Source organism: Orbicella faveolata, unplaced genomic scaffold (genome assembly GCF_042242905.1).
Source record: "Orbicella faveolata isolate gen_17 unplaced genomic scaffold, um_ofav_v1 contig_36, whole genome shotgun sequence".
Taxonomy (NCBI): Eukaryota; Metazoa; Cnidaria; class Anthozoa; order Scleractinia; family Merulinidae; genus Orbicella; species Orbicella faveolata.
In genome coordinates this window covers 4,360,957-4,374,300 of record NW_028301565.1, presented here as the reverse complement: position 1 = coordinate 4,374,300, position 13,344 = coordinate 4,360,957, and the positions used below count along the sequence as shown (strand labels likewise).

The following is a 13,344-nucleotide window of genomic DNA, read 5'->3' as shown; positions in this document are numbered from 1 at the left end:
AGGAGATATTAAAATCAAAACGAGAAAAAATTATGATTCAATTTGCACTAAGTTCTACATTTAACTGATACATACCTTTGGACCATCAAGGCCGCTGTTCCCCGTGCTACCTTTCGCCCCTCTAGGTCCCTAATGGAACATCAAAACTATAGTCAACATTAAGTTCATGAAATGCAATGCGTATTTCTCTAATAAACGTCGATTTACACTGCAACCAAGGGAAAGAGCCGGAAAAAAAAAAGAATCTTTAGTAGATCCTAGGGTATCAAATTAAACTTGCAAGTAAAAATAAATTTAAGATTAGAATAATTAGAGTTAATCAATTATTCTCAAAAACCTATTGAAAAGCAAGCGGTGGTATTCTGTAACTAGTAGTTCATGGCCTATACGAAATGAAAGACATTTTGCGTATTTTAAACAAAGATGACGACAATATTAAAAGGGGAAGTGGTAAAAGATAAAATAAAACTGTAGGTTTTAGTTGGCAATGGCTTCTCAATAAAGAAAATCGTCCACAAAATGAAGGAGGACCCAAACATTTTTTCAAAGGACGTTACCTTGGATCCAGTTTGGCCTTGCGGGCCCTGTCCGCCCTGGGGTCCCTGTTGCCCCTGAGATAATAACAAATAAACTATTAACACTAGGAACTTGTAACAAAGGGCTCCTTGAGAGAAACAAACAACAGCAGTACACCTTTCCTTCAATTAACCTTAGTTAGAAGTTAGACACTGTATCGCGATCGATGACGTTTACTACCAGCTAACAAATGACAGCATGGGAGATTAACATAGGAAGTCGCCTATCCACAGCACTGCCAAAAGAAAATACTACTACTCATTCTAGTTGTTGTTGTTGTTGTATTTATTGTTGTTTTTTTCCTATTATTAACTGAGAAAATAAATATCCAGCCCAGATTTCATCTTTGGATAGGAAAAGCCCCACTGTACGTACCATGCTAACGTAACCTGATGTGAAGACATTTCTTCAATGTCACATATATAGTGATACGTTCTGTACTCATGTGGTACGTCTACCACACAACAAAAACTTGCAAGTTTTTTACGTTTCTAGTCAAAAAGGAATATTAAATAAGGCATACTTACAGCCGCTCCAGTCTCTCCGCGGTCGCCTTTGGCTCCTGAAATCCCTGGAGGACCCTGGGACACGAAATGGAAATAGTATACATCAAATTGATCTGATTTCACATTTTTATAACTTTTCTCTGCGCTATTTAATAACCCGCACAAAGTAATTACAAACGCAGGTTCGAATACCTGGAGTATTCGAAAATATTTCAGTATTCTACAAAGCTTAACACACAACATCGTTGTTCTGCACACAATTACAAACCTGTTCTCCTGGTGAACCAGATATTCCAGGGGGGCCATCTTTTCCAGGACTGCCCTAAAGACGACAAAAAGTAACAACGAAAGATGAAATGTAAAGTGAAACACTTAAAATAATTACCATTAAATACATTTCGCCGATAAAAGTAAAATATGAAACTTTAAGGTAAAAAGCTGTTAAAATTATGAGTCTTAACGTTTTCGATCTGTTTGATCATCATCAGAGTGAGGATGATCATGATCTCTGATTATGATCAAACAGATCAAAAACGTTAAGACGCATAATTTTAACAGCTTTTTACCTTACAGTTTTATGTAATTACCATTAAGTTATCATGGTGTTGCCCTAGTTTGACCAGATCTTTTTTGACGAGTTTGTGAGCCAGAACCGTTTGGTGCACTTTGACGGCATGTTCTATAAATCAGGCTTAACTGGCTTCTGATTGGACAGGCAATGCGAGGTTGATAAATATAATGTGCAGTCAAGCACAATTGATCCACAATGATGGACCTTCAAGCAACAGGAAGCACTGGCTTTTTTTGTCCTGGATGAGACAACTGCTCAAGCCAAGTTTCTCTAAGAATTTTCCGAGATTTCCCTATCAGTTCTGTCTTTTAATAATTATACCCATGGTGGATACACTGTATGAAGAAAGTGTCTTGCCTAGGAACTTAACACAAAACGTTGGAGATTGCAGCCCTCCTTCTGAAGACAAATGCTGATTATTAGAATACCCCACCTCTTGCCGCCAATACTTCAAGTACAGACACAAAAAAATACAAGATACAAAATGTGGCCATAATAGTGAAGAGTTTCACGGAGCAAAGATTAAACAGTGAATATGTCAGTGCGTAATGAACAATAACATTTTCAACCTACTCGATCTCCAGGTGGTCCATTTTGGCCTCTGGGTCCCCGTCCGCCAGAATCACCCTGAAACAAAATAATAGAGCGGTTTTATTTGTGTATCATGAAACAAAACCAAAGCAGTCACTTCGGCCAAACACAAAGAACACGGACAATCCAGTGAACCAATCAAGATTTGAAACGACTACACGTAGCTGACGAAAAGCGCGGGAAAACGTGCGCGCGTGAGCCACGATTGGGTTTGGTTTCACTTCTGATTGGTTAAGAAAGTGGCACGTGTTTCCTGAGTTTGCGCAGAGAACTTACCATCGGCCCTGGCGGCCCAGGAGCTCCAGCACTGCCCGGATCCCCAGAGGGTCCCTGATGTATAAACAGAAAAAACACGTTAGAAAAAAAGCATTTGTAAAATGGTGCTCAGGTTTAATGCAAGCGCTCTCTCTTACCCTCATTCCTGAAGGACCATCTCGTCCGGGAATTCCAGCTTGCCCATCCTCTCCCTAGAAAAGTGTCAGAGAATTGCCTTACTGCAATAACTGATTGCAAGAATATTTCAAATATTTCTCAAGTTAGTAGCATTGTCATTGACCCGTTTTTGGAGAGAGACAACCATTTCTACTTTTCAGTAAGTGAAGTGGGTACAATATACACATCCCCTAAAGGTCGTAATGGTGACTGCAAAAATTTCAGTGTTAACCGCTTAGTTGAACTTGTTAAGGCGAAAATGATTCACTTATTTAGTTTCATTAAATAAGAAAGCCAAGCATAGGTATCTAAAGATTGATTTTCTGTGTCAAAATAGGGAACATCCAGACAAGAAGATCAATGTCTTACACAGTTCTGTTGCAATGCTTCTTGCACACTGCTTTTTCCAAAGTCTTATAACAGAGCTCAAAACTGGTTGAACCGAAGAAATTTGAAAAACTTGGGGAAGACCGTTAAAATCGTAAGATTCTTAGCCAGAAAATTATAATTTAAATTCTCTGTTTCACTGCGTTTTCAACGCTAACTTTGTTAACGTCTTTTTTATAAATTTATTTCATATACTGCTAGCGTTATTTACCGTTTCGCCTTTTGGTCCACGCTCACCAACAGGTCCGGCATCCCCTGGAAGCCCCTGTGGAGAGTCACATAGGGTATATTAAGACATATGGATTCTAGTCTGTTGTTAATTAGTAATCATCATCATCATTATCAATTAAAATTCTTAGTTTCCCTCAGCCATTTGTAACACCTGTAGCCTGCCTGAAGTGCTACCATGACTAAAACAAAAAATAAAACTTCAAACTCACACTTTTTATGTTCAACATGCGACGGCAACATTCACTATTCACAACAACAAACACTAACAAGCCGCTAACGACCAATGGGACTGCGAGATAAACTAAACTGAACCGAAGGCTACAGCACAACTGACTGAGTCCTTTTAACCAACAATATAAATATGCCGAAATACTTTTCTTTTCTCATTACAGATGAAGAAAGGGTACTTCTAGCGCGATTTCGGTTCACGGAAATGAACCACACTGATAACATCAAGAGGGTCTACTCACATCAGCTCCAGGTCTCCCTTGAGCACCGACAGGTCCAACCTCACCCTCTGGACCCTGGAAACAAAAATAATAAAATGATGATGAATAAAGCTTGACATGATAAGAAGATGCAACTCTCCAACCTCCTGAGCGGGAATTAATGACAGTGTCAGTCAGTGTTGTAGATATCCATCAGAGTCAACTACCCTACTTTGTGTCTCGCTCCTTGTCTGGTTACCTCCAACGCCACACGCTTCCAACTTCCATGTACAGTACATAATATGGGGTGGATGGGTGTCACGATCATAACTAAAACTAGCTGCTTTCCTACCGAGTACTAATGTGCTGGTGAGGAGGGCGAAACAAGAGGCAATTCTAGCAAATGAATACATTAATATGAAAGTAACTTCAGCAGTTAAAATTTAGCACACTCCGAAAGTTCCCAGCGTCCAAATGCTAATCTTATTTGCACATAATAGATTCCAAAAAAGCCACGTGGTTACCACTTCATTACGTTAACAGAGGGGATTTCAGTTGAGAGTCGTAAAACCGAAACCAAACCAATTACTTACCAATTAGACTAGTCAGTGCATCGCAAAACCAAAACCAAAACTAAAAACAAGTGATTGCCTGATTCCTTTCCTCACTCAATTGAAAACCGCTCTTAGAAACGTCCTTGATACAAACACAGCTGTAACTTGCGATAAGTGGATTTCGACAGGAAAATGGAATACTTTTTTCCAAAATCGTGACATGGCCATTTTGATAGGAAAATGGACCTTCTTACATTCAGAATCGTAACGAAGGACTTTGGACCGGGAAATGGAATGTGTTACATTTAAACTGGTCAAATTTGACATGAAAATGGAAGGTGTTCAATCTAACCTCGTGATATTGCAATGTGACAAGAAAGATTTACCGTATTTCCTTTCTCGCCAGTTGGTCCTGTTCCTCCAGCTGGTCCTTCGGGTCCCTTTCAACGACAAAATAAAATGTCAACAAAAGTCAAGAAATTCATGGGAAAAAAAAAACAACCTTAAAAACCAACCTTACAAGGAGCTACGCTGGGGAACGCGCGTCTGGAACAACACTGGCCAAATTGGTCCAATCTTTCTCAGTCTTGGCATCCTTATCTATTACAACTATTTTCGTCTTTTTCTTTATTAGGGATCTATTATTTTGAGGATTCCTTCAATTTAAACGATTCCAAACCTATTCACGTTTATCATTTAACTGTATTACAAACCACAACCTATGTTGTGCAAATGGAAAGTGATATCATTGCGTTTAGCCTGAAAACAGGTGTTTCCACTAATTTCATCCCCTGTGAGAGAAACTACGAATTTGTTGCTACTTAATCCCAAACAAATGACATAACGCTATTAAATCTGCATATTGGTCCCCAAATTAGCCTACAACGTGACACGGATCTCTACAATTATTCTCTACAATAATTATTATTCTCTATAATTATTCTGTACAGTTATTCTCTATGATTATTTCATATAATTATTCCTACATTATTCCAGACCTAAAATCGGGAGATGTATTTCTTATAATAGGGACATGTTGGCTGAATCCCTACACGAGCACTTTGAGTACAAACACAGTGGTTTTTAAAGTGGACTTACTGCAGCTCCTTGGACTCCAGTTTTACCGGCAGGACCTGTCAATCCTTGAGGGCCCTATCAATCAAGTTACGCAAGGTGCAAGTCAACTATGATGCTGATTAATCCAGTTACAAGAAGATGGATTGCATACAGTACAACGCATGCTACACAAATGCTGGAGAGTACAATACTTAAAAATGGTAGACTGAAAATAGTCTAAATTCGATCGTGGTATCATGTATACCACGAGAAACATGACACGCCAAGTGTTTGATGCGAAACAAATGCTACTCAACATGCGTGCCCCGTTTACTGTGGAAGTTATATACCGTCTTTAAAAGCAACAGAGGCAAGAACATTTCCAACAATTTGAAGCTAAGAAAAGAGGTACATTTAAGGTTAAGTAAATGCGCAGTACAACTAGTGTTCACAACTTACAAGAAAAATTACCCACAACAACACACGGTGATTCGAACATTTCCCGGAACATCGTTGCCTTTGTTTTTAAGTTTTGCTTTGCCGTTACAGTTTTCCTTGTTTGGTTTGGTTTTTCAGCAAGTGTTACCAGTAAAAAATGAGTTCTACTTTTTGCAACAATTGTGGCAAAGCTGCGATGAATTTCTTAGGAATTTCCTCTGGAAGTTAAACTAAAAAATTTTTAAAGCGTTGAGGAACTTGCCTCGCAGCGGCACAACTGGTAAGAACAATTGCCAAGTGTAACAGCGTATAATATGATAGGTTAAAAAATCTGCCTTACCGTCATTCCGGGCTTGCCTTGTGGGCCCGCCTCACCTCGGGGGCCTGCGAATCCCTACAGAGAGAAATTTACCAATGACAGCATAATCAAAGTCCATTTGTTATCAAGTATGTTATCACTAAATAGAGGTTATTGAGCAGCCCTTTAACGTAAAATATTTAGCTGTAAATATTGGTTTCTTCTCTTGAATTTGTAGATGAGCCTTATGTCCGACCATTCAAATAAACGCTACTACCATAAATGTTTGCGTATACTTGACAAGACTGAATTTGTTGTGATACTCTTGGAAACAAAGTGGGTATGCTCAAGTGCCTCATTACAGTGTCTTCCCCAATGATTGTGCCTTGAGGTTTTGAGCATGCACGACTGACCGCATAACTGATAAACTAAATTGTTCTAATGTACAAGTTAAGTATGCGTCAAACTTACAGGTGCTCCAATATCGCCAGCCGCTCCATCCAAACCACGCGGCCCCTACATTTAAATCAAACATTGTCAATGAATTACATGTACTACACAGTGAGAGGACCAGGGGTTATTAGCTTCAGGTTATGGGTATAACCCCCAAATAACAATCATAGGTATGTAGATATAAATTGGTCAAAATACGCCAAGGTTTTTCCTTTTTTTTCTATCCAGACCAACCGAACTAATCAACTAGTCTGACCCTGAAGATCTACCAGATTTTGTCACGCAAATACGACAATGGCATACACTTTTGTCACCGTCTTGAGGTGAGAAAAATGTCTTTGACGTCTTTGGAAGGAAACTTATGACCAACGAACGGGTGATCATTAACGAATTTGTAAAGACGTCTAGTTTCAATGAGCTTTTTTCGTGGAGCGAATACCTCTTAGAGTTTACTAGCATCAGGAATATCTTGGCCAAAGTACCTTGCTACTAGAGATGACATACTCCTCGCTAATGTAATACTGTAATGGCAACAGTGAAGTACTTACATTTTCTCCATCTCTGCCACTTCTGCCTGTATCACCTGGCGGACCCTGGGAAGAAAGAGAAGTATCATGTTAATGTGATTTTGGAAAACAACTTGAAGGGATTCGTAGGTACCTTGCCTGAAGGACTAAATTGCTAACACACATTGAGCCACTCATAAGTATTTGTGAAAATCCTCATATTAGCTGCAAAGAAGTTGGGTGAGTTCACTCATCACGTACTGAGCCTTATCCTTTAAAGCTACCCATCTGGTTTGTAATTAAGACCACTCACTTTTTCTCCATTCTGTCCGGCTTGTCCTTTACGCCCCTTTTCTCCTCGCCCACCCTGGTAAAAAACAATCCAACAGCTTTCAATAGTTTTACTACATGCCAAGTGAAGCTATGTGCGTATGTCTTTGGCCATGATCCAGATCAGTACCCACATTATCTCCAAAAAAGACTGGCACGATGACACCAAGTGTTCATTTGAATGAGTTGCAATCCATTTTATGTCTTTAATTTTCATATATTTACAGTTGGAATTGTTCTTGGAGTAAATGTTTTAAGTCCCAATCCCCTGAAGGTAAATTATCTGCCACTGAAACTTTTATTTCGAACTCAGTATATCTTGCTTTCCATTTTTATAGTTCAAGCACAGTACTGAAAGTGAATCTGATGCTGAAATACCTTGCAAGAGAGAGATTCTCTTAGTGAAGGGAATCCCTTTCTCACAGCCTAATGCTAAAACGTTTCGTTTCAACTGCTGAATTAACGGCCTGACCGCGACGACAAGGTACAATCCACGACAAAAGTCCTTGGCGCGCCTGGATCAGATAGCATGAAAATGCGTTGACAAAGCTATTTTGGAAACAATAAGTTATGACATCACTGGAATAGGGAACCCCCTTTCCCCCCGTCAATGTTGGAAACGAGCAATGACGAATTCATCACCATAAACAACATTGAATCGGGGGTAGGGAGGCGAACTGATGAATTTCCCTGAGAGATACTGCAAAAGTGGGCAAGCGTGCCAAGACGTTTGTCGGGGATTGTAGTTCCCAGGCTAGTGCATGAATTTGGCAGTAAAGAGAAAAAATAGTCACGACAAACCGGTCTTCCTTGGGCGCCCTTTGCTCCATCTACACCTCTCGGCCCTTGTGGACCCTAAAACAACAATCATGTACTTAAAAACAAAACTCACACAAAACAATGCAACGATAACAAGACCATATCATCAACTTGGTGCACAGACAGTTGTTTGACAATGTTTGTCAAGATATCTCCTTAAGTCAGAATGAGCTGTTCCTCTGAGTAAAATTTAGACAACTGGCCGCAATTGTTCGAAGGCTGGGTAACGCTATCCACCGGATAAATCGTTATCCAGCTGATAAGTGTTAACAAAACAAACCACGCTATCCGCTGGATAGTGATTTATCCGGTGGAAAGCGTTAACCACCTTTCGAACAACCGGGACATGGTTTGTTATCTCATTTGTTTGATCTGTCAGGAAGCTTATTAAAAGAACTACTAATTTACGTTTAATATAATATAACACTATTGTTTCGAGTTCATAATTTTGGAGATGTGAAGGCATTTTTCTCTTCATAACACGACACCCGCTATTCTTCAAAGTAGCACAACTCTACATTACAACATCCAATTAGTGATTTTTGTCACAAATAGCTACAAATGCATTATTTCATTAGTTCTCCTGAGTAAATCGAGCATCATAAACACATAGCTTGTCCTGGCTCATCAAAGGATCAGGTAACAAGTTCCACGAGACCAATCAAAATCCAGTGGATAGCAAATCTGCTAGTTTTATTCTCTGAAAACTGATATTTCCTCTGGATAGAGTTATTCACCCTTTGAAAACTTATTTTTGACACTGGAGAGCCAGAACACACCCAAATCAAAGGTACAAGAGCTATTGCAGACTTGCCCAGGCTATAGGAACGCCAATTCACTCACAAACGAACGTTTGCACAGTTGAGTTATCCCCCTCGTCACCTACCAAAGGTCCCTGAGGTCCGCGTGGGCCCTCACTACCAGGTAAACCAGAATCACCCTGCAATACAACACAGGAGTTTATTACGAGCCAAAAAAAAAAATAGCTTAATCTTCACTAACCTGTGGTGAACATCATTTTATTGTTTGACGTCGCAAAGTCGAAACATATAACTACGACAAGAACATTAAGCCTTTCTCCTTTATGTCTCCATCTCATCCCCCTAGTGTACTGGATATTTGAATGTGTGCTTCTATGACAAAAGATAGACCTCATTGCATTCCCAAAACGTATTTCACAAGCCCAATCCTACGTTGCAAATAAAAAGACAAAGCCATCTATTTAGAAATCTATTTTATTTTGTGGACAGGCCTGTTGCTGGGAGACAAAGCGCTCGCATCGACGTCGAAAGAGTGGCATTCCACAGACAAAGCGTTTCTGTCGATTCATGTGTCAAGTATCTTTGGAAAATAAATGTTGCTTATAAAAACATCTTCGGGAATGGATCAGTCAAGCTTTAGAAAGGTACAAATTATTTTTCCCTTTCCATCCATGAGGACAGTTTCACCACTAGATAGTTCTTTTTAGAGCTCTATACAGCTGTTCAATATTTTACAACGGGACATACCGGCAGTCCAGTCTCTCCATCGGGGCCAGGTTCACCTTCTTTTCCTTGGGGACCCTAGAAGAAAGAAGAAAAAAAATCACAAAATGAAAACACTGCATGCCATAAAAAATCATGCACTTGCTAATAAAGGCAATGAGCACGTATGACAGAACGCTCTACCAAACCCGTATTTATCTTCAGAGATTGCTGTTTGTAACCAGAAAACGCCATGCCCCTAAATAATAATTTTCTAATCCGAAGTGTTTGCAGGGTTAACGTCTTGGAAGTGGCAGAGGCTTCATAGGGAGGTGGCATGTTAAAACAATGCTCCTAAAAAGAAAAGACTGAAAAGATAGAAAGGCTTTATTGAGTATTTACAGTAGGTAGTCACGACATTATTCTTGTGGCATCAGTATGGTACATGTTCAGAACGCTAGAACAAACACTTATGTTTGCATATTTAGCATGTCAACCTACTTGCTTCCCAAAATACATGTCAAAAACACACGGCGTAAAAGAGACGAATAGTCAACACTGCATCCCCGCATAGCATATTAATTGAATTGTCCCTTTTTAATTCACTCACTTGAGATCCTCTTGGTCCCATTGGTCCAGATAGTCCTTTGGGCCCAGCATCACCCTACCGTGATATTATACATTATAAAATAACTGAGCTACAAGGCGCGCGCTCATTGGTCGATAGGAGAATTTAAATGAGAGTAAGTAAACACAGTTGTGACGTTTAAGATTCGCGCATAGTTTTGAGAAATATTTTATAAATCCAATAGAGAAATTTTTCTATGTTTACATAGCGTCATATAAACACTTGGGGAGTTGGGAGAATTCGCGAAAGTTATGCAAACGTTCTCCTGTTAAGAAGAGGTTATGTAAACACGGAAAAAGCACTCTATTGCTGAAACAGTATGAATCTACTAGCGTTCTATTATGAATGAATTGTAGAACGAAATATAATACATGCAGGCTTGGGAATGGAGCACCAAATATCGTTCATACAGGGAATCTAGATCATAGTAACTATCAACTGCCCTAACATATTTCAGGGCATTTTGCATGCCATGTGAACTCGTAACTGCTCATGGTGTTATGACACACACACAAAACACCACTCACTTAATTTCGTAATGATTGAAAAAACTTCAAGTCTCCATCAAATTCATAAAAAGTATGCGAAATTGTAGCAAGACAAGCCTATGTGCGAGCAATTATCAAGAACTCTTTTGAGTCATCGCGTACAGAAAATGTCAGGTATAGCTATGCTTTCATTATTTTATAGAAGGATGCCAGTTAATCAATTATGACTGTACAATAAAAATGCTACTTACAGGTTGGCCTTGTTCTCCGGGAGTTCCAGCATTTCCTTGAAAGCCCTAAAAAGCAAATCAGAGTGGGAAATTCACTACATGTCCTTACCTGAACTTAGAGAAGTTCACAGACAGTAGAATTAGTGGATTATAAGATGACATACCAACAGACATATTACAGCTAAGCACATATAAACATGAAAATTGTAAGGATTCGACAAGCAGCTTCATTATTTTTTGACAAATTTTGTTTCTCCATCCACGTAAAAACTGATGGTCTAAAAGATTCTCCTAAAAACCAAGTAGTAAATTGTACAAGATTTCACAAAAGGAAATTCTGTCCACTTTACTTTTTGTAGTCTTGTTCACGCCATAAAGATAAGTTAACCGGCCAACTTTTACACATCGAGCATCTGCAGATTACTGCAAACTTCCCTCGTCAGTTCACATGGGGTCATAAACAATAGAGAGCCATGTTAAATCAAATGAATACCCAAGTGGACCACTACATGTATACATATCTCCAAGGCATTCTTGCAGGTTTGTTATTTAAAGTCTCGGTCTAATGTTATTCACTGATTTCAAGTCAATAAATGTAAGTCTACATGCAATTAAATGATACCAACTAGAGTACTAATCAATTAAGAAACTCTTACAGGGATCCCATCTTTTCCAGAGATACCAGGATTGCCCTTACTCCCTCTCGGACCCTGATATAAAAATAATCAAACAGCATTGAGTAAAATAGTTAAACAGTGACACCAACTGTAACCAGCATCCACCATTGATAATTAATTAACTTGCGCAGAACTGTACAAAGAGATAAAAGAATGTACCATAACACAGAAAACCATTGACAAGCATGCCACGGGCGGGCAACAGTGGTGTTTATTTCTTGAAGTCCCACTTACCACTTAAGTATAAAGGGGAGTTAAATTTGAACTTAACTGATTGTTGGATGAACAGCAACTCCAAGTCTAGTTGATGAATACTAAATGTTTTTTTTGAAGATGCCACATTAAATTAACTTTTAACAGCTACGTAGATATATATACAGTAGAGACTACCAACAACTGCAACAACAAACTAGCAAGTACTATAAGCCAGTGCTAAATTTATAAGAGGTAGAAATTCTTAGTGCAAGCGAGTTTCAGTCAGTTGTTTTTATTATTATCCCTAGTATAATAATTATTTATCACTTTTCTTACTATTGTAAACTGTACACAGAAAGCAAAATCATTGCAGAGTCATAAAACTAAACAATACTCACCCTAGCGCCAGGACCACCCCTCTCGCCTTTTCCACCCACTCCGCCCTGTTAAAGAAATGTTTTTTGAGCGATGACTCATCTGTTGGTGGTCAATAATAAGTAATATTTTGTGGAGGGTTCAACAAACCCTGTTGTGTCTCACCCTATGCTACCAGCGACCTCCAATTAACAGACGTGTTATAGAGGAATTGTAAGTGGATGCTCCACCATGACCAATGTAGGAAGACCTTCAACTGTACAGTGAGTGTCAAATAAAGGAAAACTGGCAAACCTTATCTCCTCTGGCACCTCGTGGTCCTCTTCTTCCAGTTCTGCCAGTGCTGCCCTGTAAGAAACACACCTCACCTGATTACTGCTAATCAATATGCAGCTATATGGAATTTGATAATAAATTCTGATTCAATCTTACGACTTGCTCGTGATTTCATTTCTTTTTCTATCACCACATAGCAATATAACACACCACATCATGAATATATTTTATTTAAACATGGAGGTATGAAGTTTTTACAGTTCTAACATTTTAAAAGAACAGCTTAATATGTATTTTCCATGTTAAAAATTGAATCGTTAACTAAAAAATGAAAGATGCTAGACATCAGCAACAGCAGCAGCAACAACAACAACAACAAAAACAATTATATCATCTTAACTGTTACTATCACTAAAACTTCCAGTTGTTCTTCTGCAAGCATAATGAGATGTTTAAATTCATGACAAAAAGTACAAATATGGTTGAAAAAGTGAAAATATCATAACCTAGGGTTATTATTTCTTTTGCCTTTTTCCATTGTTAAACACTTTACAACAATAAAGTCTGTAAATAACCATTTAATTATGGGGGTTTAGATTTCCAAGAAAGCCAGCTCACAAGTTTATCATTTATCAAATGTAACAGTTAAAAAAATTAACACCAACTAAGGAAGTACAGCTCACCTTTTCACCTTTATTCCCTTGTAAGCCGGGTAAGCCTTGGGTTCCCATGACCCCCTGCAGGTTACAAATATAAAGTAGTTGTAATGTTAGCAAATAGCTCTCTTAAGTTTCACTGCACATGGCTTATATACTGAAGAGTGGCAAAATCAATGG

General features: G+C 38.8%; 1 protein-coding gene across 1 annotated transcript in view; it reads right to left on the bottom strand.

Moving 5' to 3' along the window:
* The window catches only part of LOC110053417 (uncharacterized), a 53,326-nt gene that overhangs the window by 14,919 nt on the left and 25,063 nt on the right, over window positions 1-13,344 (bottom strand). Inside the window, exons 27-50 of the mRNA XM_089274665.1 lie at window positions 13,192-13,245; window positions 12,527-12,580; window positions 12,256-12,300; window positions 11,642-11,695; window positions 11,007-11,051; window positions 10,250-10,303; window positions 9,685-9,738; window positions 9,063-9,116; window positions 8,159-8,212; window positions 7,341-7,394; window positions 7,070-7,114; window positions 6,540-6,584; window positions 6,111-6,164; window positions 5,375-5,428; window positions 4,663-4,716; window positions 3,765-3,818; window positions 3,275-3,328; window positions 2,658-2,711; window positions 2,521-2,574; window positions 2,227-2,280; window positions 1,351-1,404; window positions 1,104-1,157; window positions 558-611; window positions 76-129 (exon numbers count right to left, since the gene is read on the bottom strand). Of these exons, the coding sequence (XP_089130791.1) occupies window positions 76-129; window positions 558-611; window positions 1,104-1,157; window positions 1,351-1,404; window positions 2,227-2,280; window positions 2,521-2,574; window positions 2,658-2,711; window positions 3,275-3,328; window positions 3,765-3,818; window positions 4,663-4,716; window positions 5,375-5,428; window positions 6,111-6,164; window positions 6,540-6,584; window positions 7,070-7,114; window positions 7,341-7,394; window positions 8,159-8,212; window positions 9,063-9,116; window positions 9,685-9,738; window positions 10,250-10,303; window positions 11,007-11,051; window positions 11,642-11,695; window positions 12,256-12,300; window positions 12,527-12,580; window positions 13,192-13,245 (1,260 nt within the window). The remainder of the gene's footprint in view (window positions 1-75; window positions 130-557; window positions 612-1,103; window positions 1,158-1,350; window positions 1,405-2,226; window positions 2,281-2,520; window positions 2,575-2,657; window positions 2,712-3,274; window positions 3,329-3,764; window positions 3,819-4,662; window positions 4,717-5,374; window positions 5,429-6,110; window positions 6,165-6,539; window positions 6,585-7,069; window positions 7,115-7,340; window positions 7,395-8,158; window positions 8,213-9,062; window positions 9,117-9,684; window positions 9,739-10,249; window positions 10,304-11,006; window positions 11,052-11,641; window positions 11,696-12,255; window positions 12,301-12,526; window positions 12,581-13,191; window positions 13,246-13,344) is intronic.